At 41.4% G+C, this 22,409-nt stretch overlaps 1 protein-coding gene across 1 annotated transcript in view; it reads left to right on the plus strand.

The window, feature by feature from the left end:
- The first annotated feature begins 2,653 nt into the window (after positions 1–2,653).
- EFNB2 (ephrin B2) overlaps positions 2,654–22,409 on the plus strand; it is a 44,067-nt gene continuing 24,311 nt past the window's right edge. Inside the window, exon 1 of the mRNA XM_009898702.2 lies at positions 2,654–3,247. Within this exon, the coding sequence (XP_009897004.1) occupies positions 3,120–3,247 (128 nt within the window). The 5' untranslated portion in view covers positions 2,654–3,119. The remainder of the gene's footprint in view (positions 3,248–22,409) is intronic.

Here is a 22,409-nt window from a genome sequence, read left to right on the forward strand (position 1 = left end):
GTATTTTCCTCCCCTCACTGGCGAAGCTTTCCTTTGATGATGCCCCTCGATGTGCATAGATACCCAATCTCTGTCTCCCACTCGAGTGCAAAGTTTCCGCCCTGGGAATCAGCTCTTTTTCCACCAAATTGCTTCGCCGGATCTGCAATTCCTTCCTCACTGCAAATTAAATTTAATTAAGCAGTTTACTTAAAACTTACTCAGTGTTTTTAGTGCAAAAAATAAACTGGTTTCCTCGAGTGCTAGATTTCATTAGAGCAAATACCAAACAACACAAAATCTATGGGACATAGAGCGTGCTTCAAATCCCCTTCCCCTTCTGCTGCGAGTGAGAGGAGCGGTCTTTGCCAGGCTGGGCTGAAACACCAATTTAGTTAAAAAGGTAGGGGTGGAGGGAAGTGATCACTTTCTTCCAAATTGATCAGGGAAACGAATTACAGTGTCATTCGTTTTCCTTATAAGGCCTTTTCCGCATTCGTCTAGAAGCCAAACAAGCACCACCAACAACTCGATTTTTTTAAAGTAAATGGCCATATTTATTGGGGAATAAAATTACGTGAAATCGGCTCTTTATTGCGGTCTTTTGTAGCATATTCTATGCAAACCTTAAGTGAAAGGTTTGACAGGAGTGTCGCAGTTTCCTCGGAAAATCCTTTCTGCAGAATTTTGGCAAGAATTCCCTACTGGAAGGAATTCGGTAACCCCCTTAATTTTACAGCAGCGACTGCGATTCTAAACGACCCGCGTACAACCACGATGCAGTTCTTGGGGCGTACGGTTCGCCTGTGTCACCTCCCCGGCCCGATGCCACGTAACCGAGACAATGGCCGCCGGCTCTGGAACCCGAGTAGGCTCCGGCCAGGACAGGACGCGAGGAACCGCGGAGAGGGGACGCACCGCTCCCCCTGCACACCCGCGGCGAGCTATCACTAGCCGCTAGTGGGAGCTGTGGCCCCGTGGAATGGCCAGGGGAGCCGCGGCGCGCCGGGCCCATAGCGCAGCGGCGGGCGCACCCGCGGGCTCTGAGGCCACCCGCCGGCGCCTTCCCCACCCCTCTGGGAAGCATCTCCAGCGCTGCCTAGAGGTAGTTCCATCCGGCCAAAAATTAATAGTAAAATGAAATAAAACGACCAGGTTCTGTCGAGATACGTGTGATTTCAAAAAGAACCGGATCTGATAATCTTCTCCCACCCCGCCCCCCCCCCCCCCCCCCCCCCCCCCCCCCCAAAAAAAAAAAAAAAAAAAAAAGCCATGGAAAGGAAGGTAAATGCGCTGAGCGATCGCTCAAGAAAGGGTGAGGGAACCGGCATCCGGCTTCAGCGCTCCTAACTACCCCTGGCTCCCCAGCCCTTTGGAGAGGCTCCGCGTGCCCCAGTCCTGTGTTTCGGGACGGCCCATGACTAATCGTCGCGTAACCAGATAAACTTTGAAAATTCAGAGAACCCGCGGGAAAGGCCGGTCGGGTTCGAGTGTGGGAGAGCCTCCTGCCCCACACATCATACATCCCACCCGCGGCGGGGCACATGCGGAACGTTGCGCGGAGAGTTCCGCGTCAGCGGAAGCCTGTGCTTCCCCGCGCAGCGACAGCCGCTGCTGCAGAGCATCGCCAGCCCTCTCCCGGGAGCGACTGTGCTCAGCAGCGGAGCGGGTGCGAGAGAGTCCTGCCGCTGCCCCCCACTCTTTAAACAGCAGTGTATTTGAAAACCGCGCGATTTTAGTAAAGGAGATTTGGGGGGGGGGGGGGGGGGGGGGGGGGAGAGAAGGTGTCTTTCACTTAATTGTATGCCTTTCGCGCCCCCCGCTTCCCCGCCGATTTCGTCTCGCGTGGCCCAGCCGCGCCTTCCGCTCAGCCCCAGCTTGACTAAGAACCAGTGAGCAGCCCCCTAGCCTGGCAACCGCCCGCAAGGCTGGGGAGGGTGTTACCTGCCGTCCCTGCTCCGTGGGGCTCTGTGTAGCCCCGCCCGCTGCCGCGGCGGTAAATGACACACGCGGCGCCCAACCAGCGCGGCGGCCCGGCGGTGGCCCTATGAGCGGCGGCGGCGGGGCGGCAGGGCCGCGCTTATATGGCTACGGCGACGCGCTGCTGTTGGCCGCGCTCCTGTTCTGGGGATTCGCTGTGGTGGCTTCAACTGAAGGGAAACAGAGACGGCATCGCGGCTCGACCTCTTTCTTGCTCCTCCGCGTTAGGCTGCGCGGCGGCGCGAGTCGCACGCCCGGCTTTCCTCATCATCTTGCCGCTGCGTCGCGCACTGCGGATCGCGGAACGGGAGAGAGAAGGACGGTTCGATGCTTCGATCCCTCCTTCCCCACACCCCTGTTTTGTTTTGGGTTATTTAAAATTGTTTTCTACCCGTTTCTTGCCTTCTTTCGCTACGGGGTCTTTGCCGGCGACAAGGACAGCTGTGCCCCCTGGGGAAGCCGGAGCCTTGCGGATGCACTTCTCCATGACTGCCAGAGCTTACTCTTTGAGTGGATGTATTGACTCGCGGTTGCTTCCGAGCTCCCCGAAACAGCCCGAGCTGGTGCCTGTGAGGATTGCAAACTGCAGGGAGCAGTGAGAGAGACACACAGGAGGAGCCTCCTGCTGATGCTGTGTCCCTTTCCTCCAACCTTTCGTTTCTCCCACCACCCTTTCATTTTACCTCCTTTTTTTTTTCTTTTTTTCATTGTTTCCCTCTTTTTTTTTAAACTCATTTGCACGCGAGCCTTAGACACTGTGAACGTGTATGGCGCACTGGATCCAAATGGGAGTTGGTAGTTTGCGTGGCATCTTTCAAGGCAGCCGGGAGACCCCCAGTAAGAGGAAAGACTGAGGCATTTGCCTTTTTTTGTTGTTGTTTTTGTTACTGCTGTTACTTCGGAGGTAGCTTGGATCGTGTCTCGCAGGAGAATTTCCTATGTAAGAGTGGCATACATGACTCAGTAGATCTTCTTGCAGCTCTCGCCAAGTGCATCGTTGACGCTTCGTATGTGATTTTTATTTTTCTTCCAATTATTCTTTTAAATCCATCCTCCCGGCTGTTGGGATACTCACGCCCCTCTGTTGCCGCTCAGGTGCGGGGAAGCCGCACAGCGGAGTTGGCGAGGCTCCGGGGAGGTACTCGGTGCCGCCTGCGACCATGGCAGCGCGGAGGCGAGACGCCTCCGCCTGGAAGTACTTTTGGGGAGTCGTGATGGTTTTATGCAGAACTGCGCTGGCGAGATCCATCGTTTTAGACCCCATATATTGGAATTCTTCCAATCCCAAGTAAGTTTCCATCTCGCTCCCTCCCGCCGTCTTTCTCCCGGGAGTCGGCGGTGCCCACCGCGGCGGTCTGCAGGACGGGTGTGGGGAGGACAGGGCTGCGGCCACTGGGGACGAGGCGGGGGCCACTGTGAACGGCGGCTGCTAGGGACTTAAGCCTGGGCTGGCAGTGGGATCTGCTCTTCCCTGGAGCAGGTGGTCTGTTACGGCGGAGCTGCCCCACCGCCGCTTGCCGCCGGCGGGAGGGTTACGAGAGGGAGGGGGAGCCGGGATGGGGCGGTGGATCGGGAGCGGGGCGGCGGCTTCAGGCTGAAAGCTGCGGGTGGGGTCCAGGCCCCACTCCCTCGGAGCCGCTGCCTCCCCCGGGGTCGGAGCAGCGGCGGAGGCGGGTCGGGCTGGGCTTTACCAGGAAAGGGTGATACTCTTCAACTTCTCCGTCTGCAGATGCAAATTCATCCCATTTGACTCCAGCGAAGTTACATCTGCTTATAACAGGGCTAAATTTGGTTGTGGAGTTGGTGTCAAGGCACATGTCAGTGAGTAATGAACTAAGCATTACCCATCACACAACCATTTAGTGTCATTCTTCATTAACAATCCCAGGCAAAAAAGCACATGTGTTCCCAGGACTTCACTACCAAAGCACACTCTGAAATAGAGGTGTATCTTTTAAGAAACTTATTTATTTAAACATAGAAAATTACTGGTACTGGAAAGAACTTTCCAGTTCCAGTGGGCCATCTTTCTAAAGGGAAATCTGAGGCAGTGATGAAAAAAATTCTATTTTTTTGACGTTGCTCAGTTGTGAAATCCTTTGAACTCTTTATTACTAAACCCACTATTTTAGTAAAGAAAAATAGCTATAGGAAGAAATAGTCTGTAGTGAGTTTAGGGATTTTCACACCAAAAATAGGCTAAAATAATTAAAATTAACTCACGCCATGTATTCCATTATATGTTTAAAAGCAAATAATATTAATTAAATTTAGAATTATTTTTTTCTTTTTTATTAAATCCACAAAGTAATTTCTTTTCCTGGGGGACGTATTAGAGGAAATGCTAGGTGATGACGAGACAAGAATGGAGTATTTCCTGGATCAGGGATTAATGTAGGCGGCAGGATTTCCATGAGTTTCGTGAAGATTTCAAAGTTTGGAGTAGCATCAAGTTTATCAAGTAGTTTTGCGTTACAGTCATTCTCCACCGCTGTTCCCCCCGAAGTTAAAAGTCGCTGCAGATTCATGCCAGTGTATTTCAATAATGGACACATTTGGTGTATCTTTACAGATTCCCTTACAGAAAAGTTTTCTGATCTCTGTTTAAAAAGGGGGGGGGGAGGGGAGGGGGGCGGGCGGGGGACAGGGGAGGTGGTGGTGAAGGAGGAAACTGAGAAGAAAGGCTGTGGACTGTTCAGTTCCATGTTTTTATTCCCAGTTGCACGCAAATTATCATTATATATATACACCAGGTGGGAAGCCAGTTAAAACAGTTTAGCTCCAGTCTCTGACTCTGCGCTTTTATGACGCTACAGAGCTAAAGCTTTTCTTTGGCGTAAGAAAGGTACGGCATAACATCTGACAATAAAGCGACCCGGACGGTTATAAAGCGGGGTTTATAAGACAGTTTGAATTCTGGAAAGTCAAAGACTGCGAGCGGGGGTTGCAGTGCGTTAGTGGGCCTGCTGTGCTAGGGGAAACAGGCTCGGCTCCAGCCGTAGAGGCAGGGGAGGGCTTTTGCATCCCCGAGCTGTGTGAGTTCGTGCCTACAGAGGTCACTGTTCCAATGCAGAAGAGCCCGCTGCTGCTTCGGCCGCTCCTCCGCCAGCCCCAACCTGCCTTCGCTGCTTTCACTTACCTTGATGGCTTTTATTAGCCACCAGTGAAATGAAAACTATCCGAGCAGCTGAATTCAACTCATCTTACAGAGCCTGGGGATATACTTCCTTTATCAAATACTAGTTGTGTTTCCATTTGGCTAATTCTAAACTATTTGATTACCAAAAACGCTTCATGCTGTTAATGGTAGATCTAATGATAATGTCTAATTACTTTTCCAGCTTAAATGCACGCTTAAAAATAGGTTGTGCTGTTGATGTAATTGAGTTTTCTTGAGTGATTCATTGAGGCTTAATCACCACAGTGAAGAAGTACACTATTAAAATTAGTCTTTTCAATTGCTGGGGCTAGTGATTTATAGGCCACTTGGAGGCTTGTAGTTTCAGGAAGCTTACGAATGCATTACCAATATTGCTGCCGGTGAGACAGCTCCACTTCTCAGAGCAGGATTTCTTACTAATTCTTGTCACAATTGTTTGCCTGAAGGATACTGAATAATTTCTCCTTAGATGAGGTTGTCCTCACTGAATTCAAGCTGAATGTTAGCTTGATAAGTAAGCTGCTGAATAGATCTTGGCACAGTATAATAATGCAGCTCCTTTCTAGGTTTGAAATAATAACTATCTTCGGTGCTGGCTAATTTATTCAGGGAAGCTTCACATTTAATTACTGAAAGCCTTGACACATAAATCTGCTGAACAGGTAGGCAATTAAATGCTGGGAGTAGTTGTTAAGTTAATATAAAGTATAAAATAATAAATTTTAGGTTAAGGTGGGCATTTAAATTGAATTGGGTTTGCACTGAAGTTTAGAGGTTATAATTTCTAGCAGGTGGCTGGGATGGAGAATATGCAGTAGCTATTTGAACACAGATCTCCCTCCCCTTTTCCTCCCCTCTCACCCTTTTTAGAGATCTGCTTATATTAACCCAACCAAATAACAAGTGACAACTTCAGTGACATACAGAAAGTAATTATACCTGCAACTTCATTGCTTGGGAGGTTAAACATAATTGTTGCAGATGGTTTCACTAGACTTTACAGACTTCTCATCTGAAGAGTCTTAGATCTCCTGATCATAAAAACACAGAAAAATTGCTCTGTAGATTGTAAGTCCTGTTGACACTTTCTAATATGGGACTTTCTCCCTATGTTGTGCCTGCCAAGACAAATGACATTTATAGGTAGCATGTATTATCTCGATTTCACCTGCAAGGGCTCACAACTGCCTCTGACACATAGTGTTATGGAGGACCTTTAAGTCAAGCAGTGGAGAAATTTCATTCAAAAAATCCATTGCTTACGTCTGAGTGTCGCTATTCCCCTGCACTATAGGCTAGTGAGTAAAGACAAGTGTCATATAGAAGGTTATCATCACAAATGATGCTTTTGACATCGATTAAGTTAGATTATATAACTCTTCTTCTCTCCCTCTGATAATCAGTTAGACTGTAAAATATCCCATCTATACCTCTGAATGCTAGCATGTCAGAAACTGATAAACTAAGCTACAATTGATGACCCTGTTAAATCTTCTATTCAGTAGCATATAGACTGCCCTGCTTTTCATTGTATCTGAAATTCTTATTTTTGTAGGTAAACAAATGCACATTCACTACCAATTGAATAGCCCCTTGAACTATGCTCTGCAGTTTGCATTTGGGTTAATCTTGTCGGTTTTAATATAGAGAGGAAAAAGGAGAAAGCACCAGGGGTGGAATTGTTAGTGCTTTCACATCCACATTCCTTACATTTTGTCAGGATGATAAACTGTAGGTAATGGACAGCCCTTGTTTCACAGGACAGGCAAGCCAGCTGGAGCACAAAGAGCTTGCTAAAACGATATCTCACAAGATGTTTAGGAGCCTCTCACCTACAAGAATTTATTTGTGATTCCTGTGTCATGGGACCACACTTTTGTAGCCTCAGCAATTGCAGCTTTAAGATGAAGAAATAGGAGTGGTAAGTTAAAAAGATTTTAAAATTTAAGCACGTGCTTCAAAATTGTACCCAAACATAGCTGTTGACACTTGGTATGCTAATCCAGGGACTGAGTGGTGGCTTCCAATCTATTTGATATCTGGCATTCATAGCCAAGTCCCAAAAATGCAATTGAATTGGCAAAATGAATTCAGAAGAAACTGAAGGATGAATTTTTGAGCTGGTTATTTGCTCCAGCCTTTTATGTGGAGTATAATTGCAATATTATTTACAGTAATTATCTTAAAGCATGTTATCTGTAAGACGTGCTGCATTATTTCACTTTATTTAATGAAGTAATTGCCTTTAAAAAGGCAATGACTTAAAGTCAAATGAAAATCACTGACGTTCTCCCTCTACCCACATACAAAAAATACCTCCAATGCTCCTTGCTCCTCTTGCCTCCTCCTCCCCACCCCCCCACTTCCCTGTTTTATTTTAAGGAGATAAGGAGATCACATTGCTTCAGGTGTGACACTCTCAAATTCTCAGCCAAGGTTCTTGAAATTAATAGGAAGTCAGTGGAGGACCTGAGGTGACTGCTGTGACATGCTGGCAAAGATAGGCCTTTCAACCCTGTGCAGCAGTCAGAGCCAGGGTTGCTTTTGGGGCTGCTTTTTTTTTTTTAAATCTACTCTTCCTGTGTGTGCAACCTGCAGTACTTGAAACTGCTTGTTGCAAATGAGAAGAATGTGTTGCTCTCAGAAAAAAAGTAGTGATTAAAATGTTATTCATATGGGCCTAATGGCTGCCTGCCTTGGCTGCTGACATAAAGAAACCTGTTTTTCTGGTCATTTATCATACATCTACATGGATTTGCTTATGAGCTCATTCTTTGTGAGGCATTGTGGAAACTTAAATAGGAATGTTAAACTGCTAGAAGTATTTTTATTAAAATACACAATGTCACAGATTGTAGACTTTTTAACCAGAACACTTTTGTCTTGAGTAAGGGGAGGGGTTTTTTGGTATTTAGGGAGGGAGTGGCAAGGGAGAAGAGTTAAAGAGGTTTGCATGAAAAGCAGAGGAAGGGAGGATGGCAAATGGACAGTGTTAGACAAGCCTGGAAAAACTCCTGTGGCTTCATTGTCTCTTTAAAGCCAGAGAACACAAAGACAAACGCAGTTCAGCCTTTCTCCCATGATGGAAAATGTAAACCATTGACACAGCTCCCATGTTTAACTTGTTTAATTCTCATTTTAAATTCAGTACTATACTAGCCGTGTGAACTCTGAAGATTTCTTTAGTAATCCATTTTGTAGTTCCGAATCAAAAACAAAGTGAAAAGGTCTGACACAATTTGCTTTTATTTTTAGGCAAATCAACCCTGGTCATAGTTAATAAGGGGATTACAACCCAGACTAGGTCTTTACAGATGTAATGTAAATCAAGGGCAGAGTATAAAGAAACTGATCCCTTTTGATTGAAGTATGGTAAAAAGGCATAGAGAAACTAGCAGCAGTAATCTGATTGTATGGCAATAAAACCACCATTTTCTGTCTTTCAGATAAAAATAATGTGGTAAATCCATGCAGTTCATAAGATGTAAAGGCAGATAAAGGGTGATGCCATGGCAACATATAGATTAGCTTGATGTTAGAAATGACACGTCTCTGAAAGGGGTGTTGGAAACTAAGGGCCTTGCTCCGGGCTGTAAGGTATTATGTGAGAACTGCACAAAACTTGGGGGCCAGGATTAGGAACTATGAAAGGCCTACTTGTGGCTTGGGATGGTTGAAGCGTTAAAGAAAAGCTGCTCAGTTCTTGCTCATTGGTGGTGTATAATATGGTAAAGATAGATTTCATTTACTGCTTTCTGCTGAGATGGGGACCGATTAAAACTTGAGATGGTACAATTGTTAGGTGTGGAAGATTTTCCTTTTTAACTCCTGCCCTAGCAGCAGCCTTTCTGAAGAATTAGCTGCACTTGGGATTTGTTGCCTTAATCTATTTGGGCTTCAGGGCAGGAGCATGCTGGCAAGGAATAGAGACCAGAGGGGATAGGTAAGAGTGAGGTTATCTGGAAAGAAAACAGACCTTTTGGTTTCAGCTGTGTTTCTGACTGTGGTCTCCATCTCACACTCCATGGGAGCAGCGAAGATAAGCACGCTGCATTGTCTGTGCCTTGGCCAGGTGATACTTAAGGATCTCTTCTCTTGTGTTTCCCATCCTGCAAAAATATAAAAGAAAAAAACAACCCACAAACAAAACACCATCCGTTTGTATTTACCAACGAAGTTGCAGATAACCAAATTGATCTGGCTTAGTCTCCAGGTGGTATTTATTTCCGAAAGAGAGGCAGCGATCTAGAAATGAATGAGATAAGCATCTGCCTAAATCCACCACCACCCCCCACCCTCCCGCAACCTTCCACCCCAGCTTGAAATCATTGGGATGAGTTTGCTGTCACCCCGAGTTCATCCGGCAGACAATGTAGCCATTGTTTTGTCATTTATTTTAAGCGATCTGTAGCTGTAAAGGTACCAAAATACCTCTTCTAGTGCAGCTACTTGGACTTCTTTTTCTTGCCTTTACTCTTAAAGAACCTTCTAAATAGTTAAGGCTTACTATTCTACCCAACTGACAACTGTAAACACCCACAACTTCAAGTCAGCATTACATTGCTAATCAGGAATACGATTCAAACGAGAAATATTTACTTTATTGCCTGCTTGCGTGTCTGCTGAGGAGGGAGAAAAAGCGCTCAGCATTTGTTAGGCAGAGTCTAGACTTGAAGGGGGAAAAACATCGAAGCCTGCAATAACAGTTGGGTCTTTTGGAGGAATGAGCTTGGGATGAGCTCAGAAAAATAGAATTCATGGTGTTTGTTTGGCAGTGGTTTGGACACTTTTAAGTTTAGGGTTGGTTGGGTTTTGTTGGTTTTGGTTTTTTTCCCCATTTTGGGTGGTAGGGGTGGATTTGTTTGTTTTAATAAAGTCGTTAATTGCATGCTTGGATTTACCATTCTTATCCTACCCCATAGTAAGCTGGAAAGCTTTACAATTCTGACAGAAAAGGAAACTCCAGAACCAAAACTGTCAAGCTGCTGACACTGACGTGATTTAGCAAATGAAAAATAAACAAGTGCATATAGGGAGCGGAACATATTGGCAGAATATACGGGACCTCAAGTGCTCAGATACGTTTCCTCCCTTGTAGTTTAACCTCCACAAATCTGTATCACGAGATCTGATTCGTTTGTTGAAATTCTCCAAAGCGCTGGGGCACCCTCAATCTAATTTACAGGCCGGTCACATCCAAGCACCTTGCATTCTGCATTTGACAATGATTGCTAATGGGCCATTCAACTAAAGTATTTGCTTGTTAACAGGGAACAGAGCATGATAAATGTCCAGCAAGCTTGCGGCCTCCTTCAGCTTTTCAGATGCAGACTGGTGCATATTTATGGCAGGCAAATGACAAAGAGAGAAGCTGAATTACTCTGGCCTTATGCTTTCTGTTCGAACAAGGGTTAAAGTAATTAAAGAAATAATGCGAAAACCGATGTCCTTTGTTTGCCCACCATTATCCAACATTTAGCTTTCGAACCTGCCTGTCATGTCACATCTCAGAAATGTGCCAGATAAGGCTCGGTGGGTTTGTCAGGGTACAGAAAGGAACGGGTAATTCTTTATGGAGCGCATCCTGGGCAGTGCACCAGGTTTCTCTTCCCATACAGAATCCTCTGCAGGTTCCCCTCTCCTGAAATAGTCTTCACTGACGTGCATTATCTCGAAGATATACTCAAAAACCCGGAGATTTTGCAATTTGCACTTCTGTTGCCCTAGTTGAGGGAAAAAACCCAACCCCAAACCCAAAACAGTAGAGAAACATGGAGAAAACAAACCCACTGCACTCGGTGCGTTTCTGAAAGCCAAACGTGACAACAAAATGGCAGAGCAAAAAAAAAAAGCATTTTGCCTCCTCTGCCCCAAGGACAGATAATCTCTTTAAAACTGAAGCTATAAAGCATGCACACAGAAATTCCTTAAACTGCAAGCATATTCAGTGCCTTTTTTTTTTTTTCCTGGCATGCTTGTAAATTCATGTTTAATCTTAGCCTGATTTTCAAAAATCTTAGAGCAGACTTAAGTGCAGAATTACAATTGATAATTTTAAACTCTGTGTTTGAAAATGTCGTTTAGTATTTTACTAGTTGTGAGTAGGAAGCATGTACAAGGCTTCTGTCTAGTTCCTGTTCAACTCCATGAAAGTTCCTCTGGTAATTGCATTAGCCTTCAAGGGCTTTACATTATAATTGTTTTTACATTATAGGGAAAATTTGAAGTTTCTTATAATGAACAAAATCTATAATTTTACTCAAGGAAAAAGAATATGTAGGTTCTTCCTTCCCCCAATTAACTGAGAGACCTTTCTTTGATGTAGTTACATATATTGTCAAAGACACTGAGTAAGGGCAGGACCTCTATCTTTTTTGGCAGTCCTGGCCAGCCAACACCCAGTGTTTATTGCGGTATCAGCATGGTAATTATAATGCAGCTGATTTAAACTTTGATGTAATAGACTGTGCTGTCTTCTGTCTTTAAATGTAGGTTCCAAGACAAAAAAAGATAAAGGCTCATAGAGGATTATGTTGCTAGGTGAATCATTCGTGGTGTATGGCATATACATTGCTGTAAGATGGGTTTTCTGCCTATAGTGTGGGCAGATGTCTCGTGCTTAATGGCTAAAATAGGATTTACAGAACTTTATTTTGTAGGATTCAGAGCTGTGTACACTTTAAGCATAACCACATTTTACATGTATCAACAGAAAATGAGGAGGATAGGTTAGATGGTGGAATGTTGTGTTAGGCTGAAAAATCTGTGATGCTGCAAATTACTTCTCACCGTTTTCTTAGAGTTTGTTTGTATAGTACATTTACTTGGGTACCCAAACCAAAGAGCAGTAGTGGGGAAGGTGAACAAAGTGCTGTAAAGGGAAGTACATGTTAAAGCTAATAAGAGAGATTTAAAATTTATTATTAGTAGTTAAAGCCTAGTTGCAATTGAATGGTATTTTATTTTGGATTGGGAGTTCTGCCAGACTTCAGCCTGTCAGAGCTGAGAAGACTGAAATCAAGTCCAGGCCTATTTCTGCAGCAAACAGGAATCCTGGCTCCTTGCCTGTGGATTCATTCAGGAAGACCCATCTGGCTTTTGATGTTCCGCAAGTTTGAAGCAGTTTGTTTAAGGAACCTATACAGCAAGTGCTGGTGAAAGCACACATAACTGCGCTTCTGACTATCATTCTGCATTTTCATTTTTGCTGGTGCTTGCCATCTGCTTACCTACTGCATGAGCTGCAGTTGGTTTCTGTACCTGATTGGATAAAATGTAAATTTGGAGTTGGTAACATCATAATTCCTTTTGAGAATTTGCAATCCTGTAATGTTCACTGTCCACACTTAAGTTGCTTTCTTCATGTTAATTAATTTCAGCTGAATCATGCATGACACTTGACTTTTAGGTTTTGTTGTTTTTTCTTTCTTTTTCTTCTTTTTTTTCCCCCCTTCTTTTTCTTCTTTTTTCTTTCTTTTTCTCCAAGGTATTTCCAAGCTATATTGATTAGCTGAACAAACGAAGGTCACACTGGCAGGCAAGATAACTAGTCTGTGTGATAAATATTTTTAAGGAGACAGTTTTTAATGGTAATCATCTTTCCTTCTTTCAGACAGTTTTCAAGCACTTTTGAAGAAAAACAAAAGCTACATTTTCATAAATTCATTGTTATTACAGTCTTTTCCATTCTGTGGATCAGTCTGTGACAGCAAGGCAAGAATGATGGCACTGAGCTCCTAGGGCCTGCATCAGAAAACTGTCCTTATTCAGAAACACTTGTGTTAAACATGCTGGATGCTGAGTATTTTTGCTGAAGTGGGACAAATTTAATCATAAGCTATCTTGAACCATGGGCAGACTACAAAAGTGTTTTAGGGTTGAACAAATACGGATCTCTCTAAAGTTTCATGACATTTTTTTTTTTTGGTATCAGAAAGTAGTGTCAGAAGCTACAGCCCAGTCTGCATTTAGAAGAAGCCTTAATTTTTCTTTAGCTTGCCAGTAGTCAGCCTAGCTGTCCCAGTGGCAATCCCTTCTGTCATCTGGGATAGCTTCAGCAAGTCTGTCAGCTGTGTTCCTGGAGGTCTGGCTGCACCAGTAGCTCTGCTGGAATCAAGTTTTCTGTGCTTTTGCTTGCAGTTCCGTGTAATGCCATCAGCATGTATCTAGTGATACCTGAGAGCAACCCAACTGCCAAGAGCCCAAGTTACCTCCCTGAGAGAAAACAGTTTGGAATACGTTCACAGGCATGCTGGGCATCCCTGTGGTACAGGCTGAACAAAATGCCAGCATCTCATGGGTGCAGGGCAGTGGGTTAAAATCAAGTGTCTGGAGTTCTCGCAGTCCTCAGCCCCCTGTTGCACGCTCTTTTGGACCCTTCCATCTGAGGCAGAGACATCCAGTTGAGTGCACTTCTGGGCATTTACAGGAATTTTTAACTACTTCAGTGTCATTTTAGTGTAATTTGCGAGGCTCATACCTGAAGCAGGCCAAAATCTCTTTCTTGGTTTGTTAGATATTACTGTTGCCTTGGAGGCGACAGTAGCAGTTTTACTCTGCTTGTGCAAGTCAGACTGGAAAAGTTGGTGTTTAGTATAAGTACATAAGATCTCCCACTTAGGAGTGGCTAAATCTTGTGTTTAATGTGTAATGCAAGTACAGATTGATTGTAGATCTTGCATTTGGATTTTTGCTCAAGGTCTTTTTCTCTCACCTGAAAATTGTCTTTTTTAATTTAATATAAAACAAAAAAGTATGTGGTCAAGGAGTGATAAACAGTTGTAACTGGATTCTGAAAATCTTTGCATAAGCAAAATGGGTTTGGTTTGTCATACAAAGCTGTTACTGATTTGACATAAATTTTCCTTAAAGTTGTGAGTTAAATACTTGTTCTACTTCCAGTGTTTATTTATTCAGGCAAATGGTATGCAGCCATACATTTTCTAACAACTGCAAAGCAGTTGTTCTTTTTTTCTTTGAATTTGAGATATAATCACTGATTATTAATGTCTCATCAAGTAACAAGACAAGCCCCGCCCTCTTTTATAGACTTTACTTGGAGCATGTCTTGGAACAAGACTGTACAGGTATGAACAAATTGTAGTTAAGAGAAGGAAGACTGCAAACTTTGGTTGGTATCCTTATGTTGTGGCTGACAGAAGACATTTGTTTTTGTAATGGGAATGGTGCAGAAGAGCACAGAATAGCACAGTGATAGAACAGTCTGGTTTTATTGTTTCTTTTGTGATTTACAGTGCCCTTTTTGAAAAGTAATTATTTGGCAAATGGCAGCTGCTCCCTATTAGCTTTCTGAAAGCAAAAGACTTTAGTGACTTGTGTAAGAAGCACACATGGTTTAGTTTGACTTTCCATTCCACGCTAACTACTGCTCTACATCTTTTCAATAATGCGCCATCTTCCTTGGGTTTGGCACACCCAGCCTCTGAATAAAAGTTGAGCAGGGCAGTGGTTTTGTGTTATGCTGAATTCATGACACAGATTTTTTTTTTTTTCCCCCAAAAATCCAAACCATATAAATACCTGATTATCTTTGCTCTGAGAGCAAAGAACTACTTTAATATTCCCAGTAGCATATTTTGAACAACAATTCTTTAATTAAAACAACATTGGTCTCTTCCTGTATTTCATGGCTAGCAAATGAGAGAAAACACCAGTGTTAATATCAAAGAGAGTCAGTTTTCATTACAGTAATGGTTAAATTGTGCAGTGCTGTAGGCAATGAAATTTAATATTATTGTGACTTGTATTATAATTGTAGGATGACAGAGGAAAATGGATTAAGTTTAAATATAAGTGTATACAGCAGCACATGGACTTTGTCGAATGGAAGCTGAGGGTTGAGGCAGGATGGGCCCCCCTCTGGCTCTGTCATACTGAATTAGTATTTTGTAAATAGCTGGCCACTAGACTATAGATTTATTACCTTTTGTAGATATATGTGGACCCACACAAACATATGTAGATTCTGTACTGACTGTAATTGCAGTGTGGAGTTGCAGAACGGGTTTATGCCTGTAGGCTTGCAGAGAATTTGAATGTCTAGGCTTCTTGTCTTCACCTTTCATGAAAATATTCTTGCCTGCCAGTTTGTGAAGTTTTTCTTCTGAAGGATACACCCATCCTTCCAGTTAAAGGATTGCTAACACATGAATGGCCTCAGACTGGAAAGCCCTTTGTCATTCTTTTTTTTCTTGATGAATAAAACAAATTCAAATTGTAGATGATCTTTGCTTTAGAAAATTGTGCTAGAGAGACAACTAGTGTTAATGAGCAATATCCCTTTCCTTCCCAGTTGCCCATATACATGCAGATTAAAATGGAAGATGGTAAGTTAAACCATCCATTACAAATCTCTTCAGTGGAAGATTAGGGACAATGAAAGCTGGATGCTTCACTTACTTACAGTGTAGGCAAGTGGGAGATGGCCTGAAAGCAGTGATTGATAGTCTACTAGTATGTAAATATGATGTCATGTCGGATTACCCCATATCTTCACAGTGTTTCTCAGACATATGTTCGTGTTGAAACCTGTTCTAATGTTAAAGTGCAAAAGGGGGCAGTAAAGTGCTTTCCAAAAAATGTTTATTTTTTTTAAGAGTATTTTTTTGTGGCAAAAGTTGCATTTCTCAGTAGGGTTATAATCTCCTGTATTTAAATTAATGATCCCATGACTATCTTCTGTTTGAAAGGCTTAGAAATGTCACTAAAGCATATCATTAAGCATTGTGGGAACAGCGTTTGCTGTATGTATTTGCATTTTTTGTCCTTTAACCCAGTCCTGAAACATGCAATATATTTGTAAGAAATCAAAGGCAGGAAGCTTTCCTCAGATATATTTAGGACATAGCTATACGATGCACTTCTGAAAGAATTCCAACTTTGCTAATCACGTCTGGTTCTCACGTTGTGCATTACCAGTACTGCATTTCTAGAAAAACAAAATGAAAAGATGCTGAGGCTAGGGGTTTCTGCTTCAAGTACTAAAGTGTGTAGTGGTGGCATGGGTCAAGAGTTGGGCTCTCATCCAGACCTGCATGCATCATTTGTCAAGAGGCAACTAGAAAGAGCAACTAATTACAATGCACCTACTGAGTGTTTTCTCTTTCAGCAATTCTCAGAATAAGCCATTTATACAGTTTGGCTACATCTCTCCACTGCAGCCACTTGAAGTTTTTTAATTCTATGTAGGAAGCATGTTTCCACTGAAATGCAATAAAAAGGAGAATGTGCGTCTGTGTGTTTCCACGCTTGTTCATGAGAAAGAACAGTAATTTAAGGAGTCATTCCCTGTTTGCTGAAGTGAAGCAAGTCCAGTAGTGTTGTGAGGGTTCATATTTCTGTAAATGCTGACGAAATGTTAATATAATACACTTTAAAATAGAACACTGGTCATATCCATTCTTTTTTTTTTTCCCTCCTCTTCTCCTTAGCTACAAGACTGTCCTGAAGCACATTAGTGGTTTTTTTGTAGTAACCAGAATTGATTTAGTAAATGGATCTGAATTCTCTAGTGCTTTAAGTACTTTTAGCAGAGCAGTAATTGCTTTCTGCACAATAATACAAAAAGTTAATTGCTATTAATCATGCTTTATGTGTAGGTCATATATGAAAAATTAATATAAAATCTATATTTTATTTTAAAAGTTCCTTTGTCAACTTTAGTGAAAAATAGAATCATGGTTCTTTTCTTTCAGCAATTCAAGCCTTATCCATGTGGTAAATGTTCTAAGGCAAGCTGCATGTTCTTCTGCAAAAAGCAGATCTTGTTTCCCATTAGAGAGTTAAAACCAAACACATAGATGTTTGCTCTCATAATTTTTTTTTTAAAGACACAGGAAAACATGCTTCTTTTCTATGGGAGGACAACTCTGCATTCATTTTCACACCTTGGATTTGGGTGGGGGACGGAGGGGTAAAACAGAAGTGAGTCTGAAGGTTTTGGTTGTGTAAATGGCTTTTTTGCTTTGTTCTGTGAGAGCCAAGCAGGGAGGGAAAGGACAGCTTTCCAGCAACACTAAACTAGGCAGAGATGGCATTCAGTTGAATCACACGTTGTCCTACAGCAAAACCTTTCTGGCAGCTGCATGCCAAGGGGTTGAAGGCAGAGTGCTGCTACCACTGCTCAGTGGGGTGAGCTGGAGAGAGGGGGGCTCCTGGCATCCCCAACTCCATGGCCACCACAAGATGCCGCAGTCTGCTGGACAGAAATTGAAGAGACAGCTGCCTCTGCTGGAGCCCAGGATTGGGTGGCCCTGAAAGAGTCTGCAGCCCCACCTTTGGATGGTTTGTTATTTCCATGGAATGAGGTCACATCCGTAACCTTATGCATCGTAACTTTTAAGGAGACAGGTTTTCTCTTAAGTGAGCTTGGTTTTCTTTTAGAGTGTTTCCAGTGTGTTTGGTGCCAGGTTGCAGGTGCACATATGAAAGGCAAAAGCAATACGGCTCTTGCTAAATATCATGACTTAACTGCAAGTTCTGTGCTCTCTCAAGAGCATGACACCTGTAGACTTGTGACTGTCCTAAGCTTCATTCCTTCACTTACTTCACCTGGGGTGAAGAAGTGAGTATCTGTGTCTTTGCAACAGTAGTAGTCACATTAGTCACGTGAGTTATCAGTAAAGGAAACTCATGATGCATCTTTATAGAAAACTGGTTGGGGTGTTTTCTGATGCGTTTGAAGAGGAACGGTGTCTGTGGGCGTTTTTCTATACAGTGAAAAGTTCTGTGCTTTTAGGACTGTGATGTGGTAAAATTTGTCTCTGAAATCCTGCAAGTCCATGCAAAAAAAAAAAAATTGCATTCTCAGCCCATCCTTCTTTTATGCTTATTGGAAATCCTTTCTTGTATTTCAGATGCTTTCCTCTAGTATTTTGCAAAAGGTAGTGCAATGAATTGATAAGTGAAACAGCTAAAATTTCTTAAGTTTTCCTCCTTCCCTGTCCACTTTAAATTTTGAGAGAACATAATGCTGCAGAGTCATTCTTGTGTAGCTTATTAAAATTTCAGTTGTAAATATATTGCATTGCCTTGCCTTACGGAAGTCAGTATAAGTTTTCCAACCAATTTCAATAAGAATAGGTTCAGGAAAATGGCTACTGTGGACACATGGAATGGTGGCACTGCTACCAGTCTGCGTCCAGGGTAGCAATTGAAACAAAAATAAACCCTTGACCATTTCTTTATTCACTGCACTACAAGTTTTTCACCCATGTAGTCCAAAAGAAGATGGGCTCCTTTGGAGATGAGGAAGAGGGGTGAACAAGGAAGAACCACAAACGCTGGGATGGATGTTAGCTACAGCTTCAGGGGATTGTTTCAATTTATGAATTTTCAGCAAGAGTTACTGCAGGAGGGCCTGAGGAGGCCCTGAAAAATTATTTCCTTGTTTCCAGTGGAAGTGAGGAATGCAAGAGCTGCAGCTTTAGAAACTTATGTTACAGTGTTTTATAATCTTTCTTTGTATAATGTGGTACTTAACAGTAAAGATATTAAGGGATATATATTTCTTTGAATACAATTCAGTTTCTAGCCTGCAAGTCCTACTGATGCAAGTAATCATTGCTTACATGCATACATTCATTAAGTGCATGAAAAAATGTTACATGTAAGTAATAAAGGTCAGCAGATTAAACTTACATTTTATTTACATTTAAACCCATCCCTATTTAGCATGTTCTGTTTGTTATAGTCTTAAAGTAATTTAATAATAGTGCACTGGAAAATAAAAGTATCTTCCAAAACTCACTTAAAGGAATTTTAATGATATGAAATGCTGTGCTTCTCTAGTTTTCAGAGTTTCATTTGTTAGCCTGCGTAAAACCAGCCTGCAGTTTTGCTCTGTCACATTATGGTAATTTTTCTTGTGGAGACTTCACATGGGAGCAGTGCCTTTTTAACAAAATGTCATACCCATTTTGAGACACAGACTCCACACAAATCTTTTTTGATGAAGCTTTTTTTCCTGTCTGTTCCACAGGAGTTACTGGTCCCCTTCTCATTGAATTCACATTTATTTAATCCACTTAAATGGAGTGAGATCAGCCCCATAAAATCACCTCTTCTACGGAGAAGCATTTCGGGTTTACAGATGGATATATAACCTATATACACATGCCATATCTTTGTATGTGATGTTAAATATGACAGAACATAATGTGATAGCTCTGTGTGGAGCGAAAACTGCTACAAAGTCCTCTATTCTGTGTTTTTGGATTTTATTCAATTGAAAGTATTTGGAAATCAGTAAACTATGCTTTACCTCATTGAGCAAGCTTTGATTTTAACCCACTGCTACTTAACTGAAATCACTAGAACTTTTTCCTGGAACTTTTATTTGCTTTATGTCAAGCTGGTTGGACTTTTGCCTTGCTTAAATATATTTCCTGTGGACAAAATTATATTAAAAATATAAATGTTGCCTTTTTTTCCTTGAAAACCAGGTGATAAATACATACACTGTTTCGTAACAATTATTTTTTTAAACAGTAAGGAATTGTATATGCAACATTACTCTGTACTTTCTCAATTTGCAGTTGTTCAAGTAATGGACTAACTGTATTTGTGACATTTCTTTAATAAAAGTTTTCAATGAAAGACTTTATAGTCAGGCTGGTAGTTAAACATCATAAAGTTATGAGTGGGTAGGATTCCCTAACAGAAGGTTTCAGACAGCATTTTAAGAAATGTCTTGATTGTTTGCATTTTTAGGGTTATTTTTGAAACATTAATTTAAAACTAACTGCCTACACCAGTTAGTTCAGGTAAGGTATTAAAGCACAGAAATTTGGCACTGTTTCCCTAGTTAAGTATATAAGGTTCACAACAAGTACTAACGTGTTTTCTAAAATTGCATTTATTTTATAATTACTGGATATACTTAAAGCTAAATGTGCAAATGTGCCTCTATAGTGGGTGTGTATATAGTCTTGAAAATTGGGAAAATCATGACAACATATTTGTTACATCAATCAATATTGATGATGAAATCTCTTAAGATTTTTTTTTTCTCTAAGAATTTTATGTGTTGATAATTTTACAGTTTCAGAAATGTCTGTAATACAACATAGTAGAATATTCTCAATGAAAAAGAATGCCTGCAGGTAATGTTCTAATATTTTTGAGAATTTACTATTATGAAATTAGGCAGATTTGGTTATCACAAAGGAAGACTCCTTTATATTTTGATGTGGTTAAATATGCTACATTTCCCTGAATAAAGAGTAGATTTTAATATATATATATATAGATAGATTGATTTTTTTATTTTTTTTGGGGGGGGTAGATATTTAAAACCAAATTTAACTTTGTTAGGACTTTTATCACTAAGGGTATATTAGTGCCAGGAACTGCTGTTCCTCTAAATAAGTGTGATGCAGAAAATTTCTGTAATACTGGTGGGATTGAGGAACAGACTATTCTATTCTTGTTTTCTGCTCATATGTCATATAATTATTTTTTTTTTACTAATATAATACTTATTTTTTAAAAGGTTTGGGAACTCTGCATGTTGCTTTTTGTTAAGCTGCATGACTAGTTTGACATCATGGAGGGATTTGCATCCATGGGCCTTGCACAGATGTCAAGTGTTGCCCACAAGACAGCAGTTTTGGGCTGACAGTGAAAATGCTCCCCGTATCCAGAAAGTGCATGAATTTTATTGTACAGCTTTTATTGTACTTAACACACTTTTCTGTGTTTTCTCACCATAAAACCTGTGATTATTAATTGTAAGCAAGATTCTTCAAATTCTCTGGTCTCACTGTATCCGACTGCTGACAGAAGTAATTGGGGAAACTCACTAAGCATATTTCCTCAGTTTCAGTTGGGCTACAGGGACTTAATAAAGAACATTTAAAGAAAGTTTAAAAAGTTAGCTTTTTTGTAGAAAGCAGTGGTTCCAGTGCTGATGCTATCCCAACTGCTCAGGGAACGTGTCATTTTCCCAAGCAACCACTGGAGTGACGCATCCTCCTTGGGATTCATCAGTCACGAGGTTCTGATAACCCCTTACTCCATCTTTAATATATATTTCTCTTTTTTTTGTTGGGTGGTGGTCTTGGTGGTTTTGTTGTGTTGTTTGTTGTTGTGGTTTTTTTGTTTTTTTTTAATGGTGGGGGGACCAGTTTTTTAATTAGTTGAAAGCACATTCTGATCAAACTTATAAAGCTAGTTAACTTTGTTTTTACAGATGCCATCCTGCAAAGATTTCATAAGTGTTGATGATACCCCAGAATGCTTAAGGCTACTTTATCAGCTGCAGAAATATTTAGGAATAATCCTGAAGTTTTTGTTAGCCTCTTACAAGGTTGAATGTAGTACATTGTCTTTTTTTTTTTTTTTTTTTATATAAGGTTTTAAAAAATGGGATCATAAAACAGTCTTAATCCTTCTGAGATTTAATAAATAGCTTCAGAAAATGCTTAGTACTCAGCAAATTATTTATTTAAACTCTTTATGAAAATACTGTAGCTAAAGTATTGCACAAAGGCAGGGATAGTAATCATGCCTTCTACTAATCAGCCACTGTAAATTTTGTGGCTGAATTGAAGTGTATGAGGTGAAACTTTTATTCTCTCTGTCCACATTTGTGCTGTATTATTGTAAAGAAATAAGGAAAGTAAATTGGAAAAATACCGTTCTCGCAAAGGTCATGATCAAAACTGCAAACTGGAAAAAACTTAAATACAATCAAGTTCTCAGATTAATCCTTTCATTTTCAGCCATTTTTCTTTCCTAATCCCATCAGCGTTACATCCTACAAGTTCACAAACTCAAATGGAAGGAGATTTACTGAGTTTAGTTCTCAAACCATACAGACTTCAGAGCCATAGCGAGAGTATTTCCCTGCCATAAACTCCGAGTCTGTTTAAAGCTCTTTTAAAATGTGTTTTAGCTGTCTGTTGGGGGTGGGTTTGCCCTCTACCTTTTATGGGGCAATTCATGACTACTTAAGCAAGACATACAAGCGTGCTTTCTCTCTGATAGCTGTTTCTGAAAATTGCCTGGCACACTGTCTCTGAACCTGTCCTGTCTGTGATCAGAGATTGCATGTAGAATGCTGCTGTTTCATTACACACACAGCAGGCATTCCGCTGTCGTTTCATTACACACACACACACGTACATATACAAAATTTTAAAGTGGAATTTGTGGGGTTTATTTTCCAGGGCAATTTTTTTCTGATGTTACAAGTACCATGTTTGCTATGCTTATGAATCTACATTGATTAATTTAAATCCTATAATCTTAGTCTCATGTATTTCATATT

Source organism: Dryobates pubescens, chromosome 7 (assembly GCF_014839835.1).
Source record: "Dryobates pubescens isolate bDryPub1 chromosome 7, bDryPub1.pri, whole genome shotgun sequence".
Lineage (NCBI taxonomy): Eukaryota > Metazoa > Chordata > Aves > Piciformes > Picidae > Dryobates > Dryobates pubescens.